General features: G+C 33.1%; 1 protein-coding gene across 5 annotated transcripts in view; it reads right to left on the reverse strand.

The window, feature by feature from the left end:
* Window positions 1-17,925, reverse strand: part of VPS13A (vacuolar protein sorting 13 homolog A) — a 103,636-nt gene that overhangs the window by 9,325 nt on the left and 76,386 nt on the right. For 2 of the 5 annotated variants that reach the window (XM_039729562.1, XM_039729561.1), the window contains 14 exons: window positions 17,029-17,182; window positions 16,032-16,178; window positions 15,382-15,463; window positions 14,055-14,124; window positions 13,341-13,446; window positions 12,857-12,970; window positions 11,360-11,505; window positions 11,158-11,239; window positions 10,396-10,509; window positions 9,897-9,972; window positions 9,638-9,801; window positions 9,220-9,265; window positions 8,829-8,952; window positions 7,790-7,904 (listed from right to left, as the gene is read on the reverse strand). In XM_039729562.1, the coding sequence (XP_039585496.1) occupies window positions 7,790-7,904; window positions 8,829-8,952; window positions 9,220-9,265; window positions 9,638-9,801; window positions 9,897-9,972; window positions 10,396-10,509; window positions 11,158-11,239; window positions 11,360-11,505; window positions 12,857-12,970; window positions 13,341-13,446; window positions 14,055-14,124; window positions 15,382-15,463; window positions 16,032-16,178; window positions 17,029-17,182 (1,540 nt within the window). Of the gene's footprint in view, window positions 1-4,636; window positions 5,638-7,789; window positions 7,905-8,828; window positions 8,953-9,219; window positions 9,266-9,637; window positions 9,802-9,896; window positions 9,973-10,395; window positions 10,510-11,157; window positions 11,240-11,359; window positions 11,506-12,856; window positions 12,971-13,340; window positions 13,447-14,054; window positions 14,125-15,381; window positions 15,464-16,031; window positions 16,179-17,028; window positions 17,183-17,925 lie in introns of those variants that run through there. The other 3 variants (XM_039729563.1, XM_039729564.1, XM_039729565.1) reach the window with 3 other exon arrangements.

A 17,925-nucleotide genomic window follows, 5' to 3' on the forward strand; every position in this document is an offset into this window, starting at 1 on the left:
AGCCCTTTTAGCATTAGACTTTTACCTATTCATTAGGAAATACATCATAGAGGGAGACTGCTGACAATTCTTGTAACAAGCTCAGTACTACACTTTGCTACCAAAGTGTGTTATACAACTCAAACGTAAAACGATATATAATTGGTCACTCAATACAGATGTATAAATAGTTCTTAAAACTTTTATGGTATGTAGCTATTGTCTGGAGAAAGACAGCAACTTGGACCAATGTTTGGTGATGCAAAACTATGAAAGGTAACATTAATCATTCATTCTTTGTTCAATGTTGGTTTCAACACTGGAAGAAAACAAAAATCTTCAAAATGCAATGTCTGTATTTCAAATTTAAAACATTTTAATCACCTGATTATGTATATGCAGATCTATTTAAAAAAGGACACTCCAGAAGCTGTAAAGCATGAAGTAACACAAGAAGAGATCCCCTCCTTTGCAAATTCTTACCTGTAGTACAATTACTTAAATGTCACTGCAATAGTCTAACAGTAAAAGTGATCAGTTATGCAAATATGCTCAATGGTATCTCTGCACTTGGAGATTCCTAATCACACCGCACCCTCTTAATGTAATGAGAAGCAAGCCAAGAGGCCTTTGACAAAGTTAGAAATGACACAGAGCAAAATTAAATAGTGGAGGCAAAAATTAAAATCTATTAATCTTCTGGTAATAGTTCTAAAAATACTAGTAGTATGTATGACACTTAAAGTCAGAATGTTTGACAACCTTCTTGAACTCACATGAAACAGTATGTAAAAAAATACTGAAAAGGCTGTTACTGCTTAACAAGTGGTTGTAAATCTGCTGTTCTCTTTTGATGTTGAAATTAACTTTCATCTGGACTACCAGCAAATTTCTCTATGAACTGGTTACGGTACAAATGTGTGAATTCTGAAGGCACTCCACTGTCATTGCTAGAAACTCCACCCCTGAATGCATCTTTCAGCTCAAATTATAAGGTAACTTTTTCAAAAGTTGTAGAATTGCTAATTTCAGCAGGCTAACCTGGTATTATTACTTATCCAGTCTTCCCCACAGAAACATTTAATAGTTCTAAGCAGTTCCTAGATGACATCTTCGATGTAGTTTGAATGAGTGTGAAAAAAGGGGAAAAACTGTTAAACAAAAAGTAACATGTAAAACATTCATTTTTTGCCATGCAAAATTCTTTCATCATTTATGAATAATAACCACCAATAATCCTTTATTACCGCCTTCCTCATTTCAGTTATCCTAACGTGCAATGTCATTATACAAAATGCAAAGCAATGCACAACGTCTATGATGTGTTAGTGTCTGTATTCAGATTTCCTTTAGCCATGCTGAACAGTAACTCCAAAATCAACCTGGTTTTATTAAAATCAGTGGGAATTTGTAGTCATTTAACATTTAAATCTAAGGCCACAGCAAGACAATTAAAATTAGGACAGCAGCTTTCTTTCAGAATGCAAAACTACTATTTCACAGCAGAAATATAAATTGCCTATGCTGACTGGCAGAATTATCTTAATAAATTTTTGATCTGAATACAGAGGAGAATTTTTTGAGCAGCTGAAATGGAGAAACCATAGTGATCTACACTTTCATCATGATGACCACATCTAGATGTTCTGTTTCCTGCCAATACAACCAAAACTCTTGGATTCATACCATTTGATGCATGATTACAGCATCAGCAGGGAAATTAAAGAATATTGTCTTTACACTTCAGTCACAGTGAAGTTAAAATGAAATTGAGTAATGCAAGCTTCCATATTCCTCTGGAACAACTGGTGTCATCTGGTTTCAGACAGCTTCCCATAACTGTCTTCTATTTGGGACTGGGCAATGGCTATGTAATAGTATTCAAACGTTGCATATTTAAGTGGTAAGGATCCTTCTTTTTCCTTTAACCTAGACAAACAAAATTTTCCAAAGCAGGACAGATCATGATATCTGTGACTCAGTAAAGAAACCAATAATCTAGATGGTATGCATGAGTATCTGGTGAAAATCTGGACAATGTCAAATAAAAATGAAGTTATTTTGAACTTCATAAAGAATGTAATTTTGCAAAGTGAAACCTTAGTTTTAGAGTACTTCAGGATATGGATGTTTATGTTTTGATTTTAAACCAAGCTCAAGAGCAGTGAGGGAAAGACAGCAAGGATTAGCAGGACATACTTTTCTCCTCAGATGTTCTTCCTGGCAGACGAAAGTGTGAATATGAAGGAACAAGAGCCTGCTCAAATAACTTCAACATCCTACCTGATACAAAGCTCATGACCAAAAAGAATCAGTAAACCAAAAGCTGAACACCTCCAATAAAAGAGGATACGGTATTGAAGCACAGCTTTGAATGACTGTCTTCTCTGAAGCAACACAATTATACAGCAACCTTATACAACACAGTATAAGCATCCTCACAAACTCACAAGTTATAAAATAAAACTAAAACTAACAATAACAAAAATAGCTTGCATATGTTTTGGGGTTGGGTAGACATTGACACAGAGAACCAGTGACTGCATGGCACACCCGCTAATGACTTAGCTTCAAAAGCACAAAATCAGTCTTTCATCCTTATTCCCTGGCAGGGCCAAGACCTTGCAGGTCTGCTGCTACTGGAAATTACTAATAACAATTTATGCATAAACAGTCTATTAAATTATCCCTGAAACTGTCTAAAGCATCCCCTGGCACTGACCTACGTCTATGGAGCATCTTGAGAAAACCAGACAACCATAGAGGCCTGAACAAAAGGGATGTCCTGGATATGCTCAAAGGTAAAGACCACAGCCAGTTACTCACCTCAGCAAGGAGGAAATTATATAAGTCATTGTAAGAGTAAAACTGAACTCTTGTGAAAGGCTGCATTCTCAATTTGCCAACAGCACAAAATCTAGCAATTTGAGACAAAAGAAGGACACTTAGACCTGGAGTTTTCAGGGACAGTACTGGACTTCAAATTCAGTTCAGCAGTTAAAAAGGGATGGGATGGCAGAATTATGAAGCCAAAAGTTCATCTGTTAAAATACTTTAAATTGAATTTAAAAAATCCCTAAAGAAAATAATCTCTAAATGTTTCCACGTTTTGTTTTAGCTCTGGGGATTTTTCCATCCTGAAAGAACATCAGTTTCTGCTATTAGTTTTCACAGCTTTTTGTCCTATGACCTAAAGAGAATGTAAGTATTAATATCCCAGATGGTAAAATTTTTTGTTATCCCAAATCCCCATATTCACAGATCCAATTTATTTATTTTTCTATGAATGCTCGGAGAAGTCTAGACTCAAGAGAGAAACAAGTAAACTACTTATATAAAATTACTACCTTTTCTATTAACACAAAAACTTCAAAAACAGAAAAATCTAACTATACGCCACCAAAGAGACAAAATATTCTAGGGCATATAAACATATTTGCCCACTCCAACTGGAGTCTTAGTTTTGTTTGGCTTTTTTTTTTAAATTAACATCCTATAAGTGTTTAATCTAGCAAGTAAAGAACAAATTTTTTTCATTTATACTGCACTGTAACTTGAATTAGTAATATCTGACCCAGAATTACTACCATTCATGTACTAATTTTACCTGCATGTTCTGCATAAACTTGCAGGATTTTAAGTCACAAAAATTTAAAACCTAGGTCAATTTTGGCCAAAAAATTATCACATTTCTAATGTATTTTCTAGTAAGATCGGTCATTATAAAAGAAAAACGATTTTATAGGATAAAAAATCAAATTGCAGTAAAAAGCAGGGCAAAGAAAAACAATAACGTTAAGTAACATTATTCCAAATTTTCAAAACCTAGTAAAGTTAATTAAATGTCACAGTAACCTTTACATTATGTTATACCTAATAATTTCCTCAACTTTTTGACATCATGTGTTCTTTTTCAGAACTGAAGATCAAAATTATTTCCTATGTTCTTCAAAGAAATATAGGATATCCGTTTGTTCCTGGAACATTCAAAATCCTTCCCACAATGTTTCAGGCAGTAACACACTGCAATAGAGCCTTTCATCTGTTTCTTCAGGGCATCTTTTGAGGTGACAGCATTACAAAACATGCAGGGACACATGACCTGTAGCAATCATAAGCATCAGCAATTTCAGCTACAACCATGTCCCAGACTTAGTCCCCCTTTTTCTCCATGACACTAAGGATAAAGGGTAACTGCCCAAGAGATCACCCGGTACAGCAGTTTTTGAATGCACAGTGCCAGAATAAGCAATCTTAACAATTTTAATGGTTCTTCCTCCAGAATTTTGACAAATGAAAGCCAACAGACAATGAAGGACATAACATTACCTCACTGAATGTGCAAACATTTCAGAACCTCTTGTTGTTTTAGAGCAATGCCAACTGCTCAGATGGTGGCAGAAGAATTAATTCTCATTATAATACCTACTGGTACAGAATCATCTATTACAAGATATCTTTAAAGTGCAACACAAAAATCTGAATTTAGTAACAAACCACAAAAAAATATCAAGACAACTGTGCAAGCATTTCTGTGAATACAGAATAAATACTTTTTTAAGAAATGAGACACTTGTAAAGGTATTTGGTAGAATTTGTAGTACCAAATTATAGTCAATCAGTGTTCACACTTTCTGCCTCATCCCCCCAATGTCTAGGTAAATAAAAAACTAAACGCTTTTCCATATTAGGTATGTTTTATTACACAATGTCTTGAAGAACTATGGATATTGTTTTACATCTGTCTGTGCTTTTTACATGAAGTTTAGTTCTGGGGCAGATTTACTTTTTTTATTGTTATGAAAATAAAAATACTGACTTATGAAACAAATAATATATAGTCAAAATAAAAACCAAAATAAACTGTCATTTCACATGTTTAAGGATACCAAAAATTACACAAAGTAAGTATCAAAAATAATGGTAAAACAAAGGATAAATGAAAAATAAAAAGTATATGATAACGTTTCTTTAAAAATGTATGTATTTTATCTATTAAATACCTTTATAAGCCATTTAGTATTCTCACACTATCTAGTTCCAGAAAACAAGAGAAACAATGTTGGAACAGAACAGATGAATCCATTTTAGATATACTTTAGACATGTTTATTTTTAAGAAGAAAAGCAGACAAAATACTTTCAAAATAGTAATTGAATAAAACAGTCAAACAGCATTTTAACACCAATAAGGACTGTACAAATCAGTAAAGTTTTACTAAACACATTTAAAGCAATAGTAAATAAACCCTCTTAAACACTTATATAAATGCAAAAAACATTAAACACAGCTGATAAAAATACATCTGGAAATAAACTCTAAGTCACGGTATTATTTATTTCTTCATATTATTCAATACTATTTTACCTAATGTCTGGGTTTATCTGTAAGACTATGTTTATTATATTATTTGCCTGTTTGCCTAGCACTCATCATCATACATTTTATTATCCCCACGTTTTTTTCACAGTTTAAAAATAATTTAGTATCACAAAACCCCGATTTCTCAGCGGGAATTATAGCAGCAACATTTAAAATTTAAAGGTCAAAAGAATGTGACAAAGGCCATGTATATCTGTTACAATCCACATTATCCTAACTGTCATCATCATCACTACTACTGTGAGCCATAGTCCACTCTTTGTAGGCCTGCCTTTTCTGAAAGCATGGTAAGGGAAGAAGAAAGCAGAAGTATTAGTTTAAAAGTACTAGTTTGCCTGGCAAGTTTGTTAATTAAAGCAAAATAAAACCACAGAAAGCAGAAATTCTGATGTAACATCCTAAGTTTAGAGCACAGTATCAGCACACAAAATAACCTTTATCCTATTTCCTTTGATCAGCATATACAATTTCTAAATTACCAAAAGAAGTTTTATTCCAACCTAATCCTGCAATCTGTTGAAAAGCTACAATACAGTGACCACAGTGTGACCAGTCACCAGACCTGTATGCAAAGAAGCATTGCAAAAGGGGAGAGAAATATTTTTATCCATAAGAAAATATTATTCTATTCAAACTCTTGGAAATAGTGGACATGCAATACACTGAGTCTCATGCAAAACAAAGTAACAGCTCTAGAACCACAAACACTAAGAACCAAAAACATTAGTATACTTAAGGGGTAAATTAAGACACCAAATATCTTATAGCAGAATTTAACGACTGGGAAAAAAAATTGCAAATCTCTGTTTTCTTATATGACTGTCTACAGGAAGAGATGTCTACTCTGCTTGGAGCTCTGAAAACATTTCTTCAAAAGTAATTATGCCTTAGAATCATCAATAGCAAAAACTAATACAAAGCTAACAATCCTTCAGTTTTAGTGACATGCAAATGGTGGCTCCCATCACAAAATATCAAAGGCATGACAAAAGGCCACATCTTAGTGTATTTTAAGTTGGATAATGGAAGGTACTGCACTCAGCCATACAATACAGAAAAATTAAAATTACATGTTACCTGACAGCTTTTTGTAAAGGCTTCTCAGAAAAAAACCCCACAATATAAAATGGACAAATTTAAGAAGCAAAAGCAATGTAAAGTCAGCTCATTAGAGCTGTTTGCTAGCATTTGTTTTAGCAATATACTTTCAAACAGACAAGGGGATGTTTGAAAATTTATTTTCTTAACAAAAAGAGGATATAGGTTAGTAACAAATTTATGCTATCCATAAGTAGTAGCTTCTAACTACCAGAGTGCAGAGGGTAGCTAAGGCTTTATAACACCAGTTATAAATTGGAGAGCGCAGGTTAAAGCAATCTCATTTAAAGAAAGGCACAGGTAGAGTATTTATTATCAGAGCACTTCCACAGTTGGCTGAACTACATGACCAGTGAACGGAACAATGAACATAGCTAAGGTGTCCCCAACAGATCAATCCTGTTCTAACAGAAAATGAATAACAAACTAATGAAATGTAGGAGAAACAGAAACAACAGTGGAACTCAACATGGAACAAACAGCTGTAGCAATAATCAAAATTAGTCATAAAATGCTCTCCAAAGGCTACTACATTCTTATTTACTTCTCCAGAAAGGTTATTCTGGTACGACATTTTTGTAGCACAGTGTGAATCTTTCCATGTGTATTTTTTAAATTCTGTTTAAATTTATGCAATCACTAATTACTACTTTATTTGTTATGGTTGAACATTTCTAGAAAGAAGTTTTATTCCTAATAAAAGAAAAAAAAACTCAGTAAGCTGTGTGCGTCACAACTGAAATTATTTCCCTTTCTGAGGGGAATTTTTTGAGTCAAATTTGCTTAAATGGCAGATGAATCATTAAAAAGTAAGGGCTGTTCAGCATACACTTCCTGCAAACAGTATTCCATTTCAGAACTGTTTATGTTCTTTCAAAGGCTTCATTATGACACAAAGAACTATTTCTAAGTGTCTTTAAAATGCTGGTCACAACATTGAGACTTAAAAGTCACTGTTTAAGCTATGTATTATAAAATTACTGAAAAAACTATATGTATTTATTAACAATTTTCACCAAAAAATATTTAAAGGCATAAAACATTTCAGTTGCAAATATAAATGTTTTTCTTTCTTCAGAATGCTCTGTTCAGAAACTTTTATATATATATATATACTGATCTACTTTATTGTGTCCTCCTCAAAAATTGTACCACAGCAGCCAAATCCCCAATGTGGTTACATGCCTAAGAAATTAAATTAAATTCTTGACTACTGAGTTACTAGGTAAGAAGAGAATGGGAATTGAGGAAGAGGGAAATTTTAAAGTATTTATTTCTATGTAAGATGAGTTTAAATTTATGTCAAAAATTTATCTTTCATTTTCTTCACCTGTAACATTTGACTTCCAGTTCCATCTCTTAATCTGTAAGGTCTAATAACTCCATCTTCACCAAAGAAGCGGGGTGGTCTCAGGCTTATCACATCTTCTGATGAATCTGCAACCCTGAAAAAGCAGAAAATTTAAGATATGTATCAATATCTCTACTCAACTGTACTATTTAGCTAAGGAACTAAATTATTTTGTATACAAATTAAATTCAAGCCCTCGTATAATAACTATTGTTGTCTTTATATGAACTTTGGCATAGTAACACACATTACATAAAACAGCAAAAGACTCAGAAATCTATTTCCAAGAACAACAATTATCAAATCAGATGGCACAGAGCAGGACATATCTGCATATACTTAATTAGTGACTAATTACTGCACTTCAAAATTTTAAAAGTAAAGACAACTGTACTATATAGAATAGAACTGTACCATATTTCACTCTGATATTTTTCTTGCATTTCTCTGCTAAAAAACTTGAACATGAAAACAAAAGAGACTGGCATTCTAATGGTAACAGAAGTGATCCAGCTCACTAAGAACAGGGCCACTGAACAATTGTATTTAAAGTTAGTAAGTTTCAAAACACTGTCTCCTCCTTCATTGTACATAACAGTGTGGAATAATGAATTTAATAAAGTGAGACTATCACAAGATTTAAATGCAGTTTTATCATAGTTCTGAGACTGGCACAATTTAGTGATCTTGGAACACATTTCATAAAGTAGTAATAATACATAAAGTAACTTTGAAAGCATCTGAGAAGTCCCTTTTTTTCCTGCTTATTTGGGGTAAAAGTTAAAAATCATCAGCTAAAAGAAGTCTGATAGCTGACATATTTAAAATAGTTTTTTCAGTAATGCTAGAAATCCCTGAGATTTGTGTCTGTGTTTTTTAAATCATACCAAGTATGCATTTTGTTAGAGCCACCTATTTATTATGTAAATAACTTAGAAATGATACAAAGACACAAGGTACTACTAGTATTACTATTGTCTCTTTCATGCCATACGATACTCTGTACAATTTTACTTACTTTTTAATACCCTGAAACGTGCTGCTTGCCATATCTATGATTCCACCAGTGGGCCTCGCTACTGCTCCAACTAAGCCTTTTCCAACACCTTTGAAAAAACCAGCTGCTCCTTCTTCCTGAGCTCCTAAAGGCATTAAAAAGAGTAAATCATTGTAAACCACAGAGCTTCTCTTAAAATCTTAACAAGTTTTACCACCACTTAATTACAAATCTTATTTGATATACAACTAAGTAGTCTTCACACAAAGTTAATGTAAACAACGTTTAAACTGTAAGTCAGCAGGAATATAAAATCTTGACAAAGAGTTTTATAAATCTGATTTACAACAGCTCATCAAATATCAAGAATTTACCATTGTGTGAACAGTTAATTCATCAAGACCAAACTCACCTCTTATTGGTTTTGTAACTATTCCTGTTATGCCACTGACAAAACCCTACCAGGATAAACAAAACAGACATTACAAACATGCTTCCATACAGTATTTTTCATTTTTAACATTTTTCTTTCTACTTCATTGATGAATAGCTTCAAAGTACATATGTTGGGAGTACTCCAGAATTCACTACAAGCCAACAGAATTAGAGGCACCTGCTTCACAGTTTCTACTTCTTTTCTACCCTCTTGCATTTTTCTATAAATCTGTCATCTGATTGTAGCTATACACCTGCAAAACCAAAATTAAAATTAAGAAACTAACAAAAAACTAACTAAAATAAATTGAAAACCAACAACTGTCTGGCGAATACAACAAGCATCTAGTATTCTTGCGTGCATAAAATGAATCAATTTTTGTTTTCCTCCTTACAGAAACTAGTCCTTTTCCGCCACGGGTGATACCCTCTCTCAGACCAGTGGGTTGTTTATTCATGGCTTCTCTCCTTTTTTGCTGGTAATCTTCATCCATAGTTATTGCAGCTACTCCTTTTGCCATAGCACCTGTGATTCTTGAGGCAGCTCCTGCTAATCCACCTATTGGAATATAAATCAAATTAAAATTCTAATGCAATTTACAAATACTCATTGTTTACTGTCAGGCAAACTACCATCACAGCACTGAAACTTACCAACAGCTCCCCCTACCAGTGCTTTAAGTCCTAGTGCCATTCCCTCTATAAATTCCTCAGGACCCTGGATGGCTCCCTATGAGAAAAAAAGGATACTCATAATGAGCTTTGAATAGTATGCACTATGTATTTTTAAATCGTACATTTTTCTGGGATTTATATGTAACAAAGAGGAAAACAGGATGACACTGAGTGATAAGGTGTGAAAACACTCACAAAAGCTCCTGTGACAGAAAGACAATTTTAGAATACTAATTCATTCCCTAAGTCTGCTTATTTTAAGAAGAGAAAAATTTATTTTAAGGTATGAAGTGTACAAAATGGCCTTTTAGTAGTTAAGTAGACATCTCTGTTCTTTTTACTCTCACTTGAGTTTTCCAGGCATTTTCACTTGAAATTTTCAATTCTAAATCTAAATTTAAAATCAGAAAGGTATTAATACAGATTTTCAATATAATGCCTTTCTGTCTACTTGTAAAAGGGCAGCAGAGAATTTTACCTGGTATGGTTCATAGAAAAAAGCTTCTACGCCTTCAGACAAGCCTCTTATGAATCCAAATGGATTACCCAACACATCAAGGCCAAGAATAAGAATATACATCTGTTTAATAGCCTAAAGTGAAAATAGGTATTAGTGAGAATATTGCCTAAATTACACTGAAACAAAGCCAAACAGTGTAGTATCTCAGATTAAAACAGGGAAAGAAACATGACTTCGATATAGAAACCTTAAAATTGTCCAGAAAAGTAGAAATAGTTATACTAGAAAGGTGAGAAAATCAGTGAGTAAACCATATTATGTCAGCCAAGAAACAACAGTACTTAAAAGCATTTCACTAGCCCCTTATTATTAATGCTGGATGGAGAGGACTAATTCTTTTATGCAATAGTATTTTTGTTGGATTTTCTGCACTGGATGATAGGACTTTCAACAGTACACAAAAAAGCCAAGAAGGAACAATGATTCGAATAGCACTAATGTGCAAGAAAATGCATTAGTATTTTAATGCCAATCATGTTCTATCAGAGCTCCATTGTGTTTGCTTCCCCTATCTATTCCAACAAGTCGTTTTGCTATCCATGCGACTTGGCAAGGCAAAAAAATCCTATTAATGAGTAATTGGTTTGTATGCATTTATTTGACCTTTTTTCATAAATACAAGGACAAAAGTAAATTTTATTTTGTTTAATAGAATGAAAGTGCACAGTAGCAGTTTCAAAATAAAAATTTATTGGGATATTGACATTTTCTTATTCTCACCTGTTTTGAATAGTGCCTTACAACTGCTGATTGGAGCTGCTGTGTAGTACAGAAATGATACCGGAGCTCAAAGAATGCCAACCTAAAGAAAAAGACAAGGGAAAAAGTAAATCCTTACTGTGAAGAACAAAATAAAACTGAACATATGTAACTATTGGTATAATCTTTGTGAGTGATTTTTACATTCTGATTTTTAACCTACTTAAAGACAATATCTTGTACATCTGTAAGGGTGGCCCCTATACTCTTCAGCAGGAGATTCAAGGACTGAAATGGTATCAATTCATTCTTTCTTTCTTCTTTGTTACTATCTTCTCCACCCGTACTGAGTGAAAAGCTCAAGTGTAACTGAAGGATAAAAATGAGATCGGGAAATAACATGGTTAGTTGTTAGACATATGATATTTCTATCTTTATAATCTTTTAGATTATTTAAAAATTGAGTTAGGATATTTCTAGTCTGACTGAAACCAGTCTGACTTTGTAACAGAATACACAAATACATAATATAAGCCAAAAAGCCCATTGACATTTAAAGCTGAAGTGAAGAATTTAAACTACCTTTAAGAAAACAAGAACTTGATACTGCTCACTTCTGTTTTCAGAGACGGTCTCCAGATTCTTTCAGCTTTAATTTAGATTATTAACTCATTTTTAAAAGTTTTAGTTTGTCTAAGTTATGCCCAAAATCAAAGTAGACAGAAAATGACAACACAGCATAGTGTCCAAGCAAGAATGTTACATAAAAGCTTGAAAACAAATAATTACTAACACAAGTTTTGCAGGTGCCAAGTAATTGCTGGAATATGCATACAGGAAAAATCCTACCTGCGCACACCTGATACAACTAAAGCATTTGTTTCAAAGAAATAATAAAGGAACAACATTCAGGAAAATTGCTCAAATGGCTTGCTTGGCACAAAAGGTACAAATCTATCCAGCCATTTTCAAAATCAGATTAAAGGAAGTTATGCCTGTTTCTGACTCTCTGAAGACAATATCATGCAACATTCATTATGCTGTAACAAGAGCTTAACTGTAGCTCATTTATTCATAACTGTAGTATACAGAGTTTAAACTGTAGCTGTGCCATAGCTTACCTTGCAAAATCATTGTAACTCAATCCCTAACCACTAAAGACTAATCTTTTGCTAAAAACTCAAGCCCATGTATTCCGTCCTATTTCCTCCCTGCATTTTTTCTAGTCAAATATAATTTCTAACATCTCACAAGATACTGCGAAGAGGTACAGTTCAAATCATTCTTCAATCTACTTCCCATGGAGAGATGGGAGACTGTCTTAACAACTATTATAGAGCCTATAAAGTCCTGCCACAGTTGTAATAATGTCAGCTGCACACTAATCTCCTACCCTGGCTATGCATGTTTTTTAGAAATTACGTCATTTTCCAATCCATAATACTCTGTGTGCACACAAACCAGAGCATTTTGCAAGGAACTCATAAATAATCAAATGAAAAAAAATTACTCATAAAGTAAGCCATAGGAACACAACAGCAAGTTAGTGGTTACAATGAAAATATTTTCATGGCCCTCTTTCTTTAAAATCAGCTGTTTCAATCTTTATTTCCAGTGCCTACTATCCCGCATGAGACAAAACATTTTCAGAGAGCAAACTCAGTATATAAAGTTAAATTAAAGGAATACCTTAATTACCTAATGTTAATTAAAGGAATACCTTAATTGGAGAGATATGGAAGTATTCATACAAGCTAATTTGTGACGTATCCATTGATGAGACACTCATTAGTTCTTCTTGAAGAGATTCAACATCCTTTATGAAAAGTTCTAGCTGTAAAAGCATTTGAAAAAGATATTTCTTCAAAATTTGAAGTATATAAAATTACTAGTCATTTGTAACTGATACAATATATTGACTAATACTACTTATACTCTCTCATGTACAAACTCCTCTCACTGTCCCTGTACTATAACATTTAAAGCCTTCTTTGCATAGCATACAGAATGACCATAAAGGAAGGAGTCTATTATCTGACTCAGGTAATAGTAAATGAAAACCTCATAGCTTTGTATTATTCCCAGACACACAGAAATTAACCACTGATATGGACATAGAAAATAATTTTTAGTTTTTTAAAAATACAAGTTGAATAGCTACAAATTTCAAATCTATTCATCTTCAAACAACAAAAGGTTTATACCTCTTGGTCACTTGGCACATCAGTCTGTGTAAAGAATTCAACCACTGCATACAGGAAGCCAAGATCTAATCTGAGATCCATCTCTTGAATCAGAACCTTAAAATACCTACATATGCAAAAAATAATTATTAAGGTGTTCTACAAAAACATGTAACACTTAAAGTTTAGTAGAGATTATTTAGATCACTTACACAACTTCAGGTACTGGTTTTGGTGGTTTTTTTTGGTGTGGGTTTTTGTTCTGGGGATTTGACAGGGTGTTTTTTGTGTATTTTGTTGTTGGTTTTCTTTTATATTTGTTTTGTGATTTTTTTTGCGGGATTCACCATTGCTGGTGAAAAGAAGGCTTCCCACTTAGGTGTAAGATAGACACATTTCCAAATAAACAAAACAATTTGAAACACATAGCAGCATTTAACACTGTATATAGCACCACTATACACAGATCTTTTTCCTAAATAAAGATGACTAAAAATATGCATTAAAAAGACATGTAAAAATATTTGCTTTACTTTTCAGTTATGTGGATAATAAAGAACACTGAGCTTTCATTTCTATTACAATGCTCTGAGATTCCAAGACCGAGTTTGTGTTAAATTACTCTTCATTATCTTTGTCTATAATTTGTAATAATTAATTTGTAATAATTTTAATGTTAAAGCTTGATTAAACATATCCAATACCAACAGAGATGGAACTTGTCAAAATACTTACTTAATATGAGATATTTGTGAATGTCCTGCAGTTCTCATGACAATACTGACATCAGTAAATGGTTTTGGTGCTATGAAGTTGTCAAATAAAAAGAGATCAGCACAGACTGTTATATGATATACATAACTTCCTACTTTTTTTATGAAAATGTCATATACATTCAGGGTTTTCTCAATCCTGTACAACAGGATTACATAATGGATATGACTGGCAAACAACTAAGACAGGGAAAAGACAGGAACAGAAAGTAATAGGAAGACAAGGATGAAATGGCACATCAAAATCCTATTTAACTGAAAATGCACCATTTTCATTTAAAAGCAAATTAATATTGATATAATATTAGATTTATGTAATTTCTTTAGTCATGGAATAAGATTTTCCAATCTGATAGGAAAATGTAAACTAAACAAACAAAAATGAATTCTGCAGACTCATGCACTGTAGCTTGAACACCAATTATATTCAGAATGAACAACTGACAGGCCACTAGCTTCTGAACAAACTTGCAAGCAGTACTCTTTGTCTCAATCCCGAATCCCTTTCAATACTACTTAGATTTTCCAAGTGACTTGGGAGAGAAAAAATTAATGAAAGACTCCAGCTCATCACTTAGTACAGCAAGATTGAGCTCTATGTTCTATGCTCCAAGCAATAGAGAAGCTACCCAAAAACCATACAAAATATAATCTGCCATCTGGAGAGCTTATAAGCCTCACTTAACAACTCTGAGCTTAGGCACATTTCTTTTCTTAGGGTTAATATTACTTCAGATAGGTAACTAGGATATGCATTGTATGATACTAGAGCAGTAGGGAAATAGTGGAAGACTAAAGATGACAAGTGAATCCTCACTGCCCCAAAACTCAAAATGTAAGTAGCACAGAAACAGTTCAACAGATTCACTGCCATCAAAATCAACAGAACTTATCTTATGAACAGACAAGTCTTGTCATATATTAGTCAGCATTAAATTTTAGTCGTAGCCTGAACTTAAAACCTGCTTTTAAGTTTTTTAAGTCATTTTCATGTCATATGCTCCCCACAATCAATTAAGTAATGTGCCAAAAAGATGTTCTTAAAATTTATGATAATTGCAAATAAAAGACATTTTCTTTTTTTCTGTTAATTGCTAATTGTTGAAAGTGTTCTGTATATCTTCTATGTAGAGGTAACTGCTTCCTTACTTCTACCATTATTATTGTTATTATCTGTAATCAAAAAGCTCATGCAGATAAAAGTGATAAATCTGATAAAATTATTAACTACAGTACAAGCAAGTTATCTTTTGTTTTAAAAGGAAGGATTATGTTAAACTAGAACAAACCTGAATCCAAGGTGATGGACTTTGGAGGTTTAATAGGATAGAACACAAAGGGAAATATGGCTCCAGGAATCTGGTTTTGTATCTAGCAGGGGTAAGGACAGGACAAGGTGTAGCACATTAGCTTTTCAATAGTGAAATATTTTAAAACCAGGACAAACTCTAGCAATATTATCTCTACCTGCGGCCTTCCACCAATCCAAAAGCAGAAAAAAGCTATTACTGTACTTATATCTATTTTCAAAATCTAATAATAAAATTCTAACAATTTAGAAAAGCTTCTTTAAATTGGTAGCTTCTTTAAAAAAAAGCTTCTTTACATTGCAAAAGTTTTGTGAAGGATTTTTCTTAAAATATTGAGCATAACAAGACAAGAAATTTCACCTCTCTTTTTGCTTGTTATACAGAAATGCTCCAAGAAAAAGCAAGTAAGATGAATGCCAAATATTTTTTTCTGAACAGTCATGTTTGTCTTCCTTTTTTTCCAAGAAGCACTTAAGTAGTATTTTCAAAGATTGACAAGCACTGATATAAAAGCCAATGATTGCTATTAAATTGAAAACATGAGAAATCCAAACAATTCTAGAAATGAACCCAAGTTTCCATAAAAGTTGTTCTTTCAGAATAAATAACTACTTTTTGACATGACTCACTTGTATCCTGTAAATTTGAATTCTGAAAGACTTCTGATGTGCAGAGGAACTGTATTCCACTTTTAAAGCAGGCAGATAATTTCTTCTGATAGGAATCTCATTTGGCTGCTGAATCGTCATGTTCATTCCATTAGGAGTTAAACATACCTGTTGTATTATTATTAAAGAAAATTTAGTATGCCAAGTATTTTAAAATCCTACTTCATATAATATACTTCAAAATTTACACTGTTCACCAATATTGTAAAATTTAGCAGTAAAAGTTCTGCACCTTTTAAGTTAGATGTCGTAATTTTCCTCTATATTTAAAGCGGACAAATTTTGACATAAATTAAAAATAGAAATAAAACTACAAAACAGTGCACTATTTGGGGGTTACTATCATTTACCACATAGCTATCTAGAAGAAAAGCTGAACAGAGGAATGGACTATGACTGACATAAACATCATTTATCTATCCAGTGTTTATTTTCCTACAGCACACTTCTAATGAGTGTCTAGAATTCAACCATACACAAGGACGGAGCATTTGGAGCATAATGTGCTTCTACATTCCAGATAACTCCTGAAATTTCTTTGTCAATTTTAAGTGGTTGAATCACAGCTAAATCATTCCACGACAAGCCGTTTTAAAAATACAGGATTTCAGGCTCAAATCAACCCCAAACTAACATATTCAGTGACATAACATACGAACCAAATGCAAGCCTTCCTCACTGTAATTTTATGCATATTTAATACCACAACCTCCAAAAATGTTACACCTCAATTTCAAAGTCAGGCACTAACAACAAAAAGTCTGGAGCAATATATCAAGTTTGTGGAATTTTTCCTGCATTTTTTTAATACAGAGACAAAGAAGTGTTCTCAAATGGAGTACGTAAATCAATAATCTCAAATTTTACCATAAGTTTTATCAAAGACAGCAAAATTGATACATTATCTTTTTCTTGTGCATATATATAAGCAACAGAATTAGAGAACTATCAATATTACCAAAACATTTGATTCCAATTCAATAATCTTATTTTCTGAAGGACTTAGCTCACTGTAATCTCTGAATTCTTGTTCTAATTTATCAATTTGCTTAACACTCATTGGTCTCCATCTTGACTTCTTCTTGGGTTTTGTCTCCCACACCACATCAGAACTTGGAAAATAAAACAAAGAACCAAAAGAGAAGGATTAGCTTTTTGAAAACAAGTTTTCAAGAGCACACCTACTTCAGTGACTTTTAATATGTTGTAATTAGGGAATGAGAAACCACAACAACTACTGCAGAAAACAGAAGTGACCCAAACCATGCACTGTCTTCTTGGAGCTAAGCAGAAACCAGTCTCTCCACTACGATGTGGAAAAAAAAAGTTAACAAGTCTGTTTAACTCCCCACTTTCATGAAGACGGGTATTTAGTGATACAAAGGAAGCTCTATCAAAGAAGCAGTACTGTCATCCATTGTCCTACAATCTCCATGCAGTTTTCTGCTTATAGTCCTGCATTTATTTGGGCATTTTAAATTTACTACAAATTGAAAAGCCCAAGCCAAGATGCCTCCTGCACTGCATCTTATTTTCAACAGCTTGTTTATTTAGTCTTTCCATCTAAAATCAAGAGGTGATTTTGGTTTACCCATTTCTTCTGTTGATTTCACAGAGGGAGTTTTGGGTTTGTTTTTTGTTTGTTTTTTTAAAATGTTATCCTTTCTTCTGTCTCTCAGTTTTATTAATGCTAATAATTAAACAACCTTAAAGGGCATTAGACTTTTTCCCACTGCTTTTGTGAAAAACTCTGTGCCTGATTTCACCCTATAGTCAAACTTAATGCATAAAATACAGCACAAAACACTATCAGGCAGGTTGAAGGGACTTCTTTCAACAAATTTTTCTCTAGCCT

The sequence above is a fragment of the Passer montanus genome, unplaced genomic scaffold (genome assembly GCF_014805655.1).
Source record: "Passer montanus isolate IOZ18808 unplaced genomic scaffold, ASM1480565v1 scaffold7, whole genome shotgun sequence".
Lineage (NCBI taxonomy): Eukaryota > Metazoa > Chordata > Aves > Passeriformes > Passeridae > Passer > Passer montanus.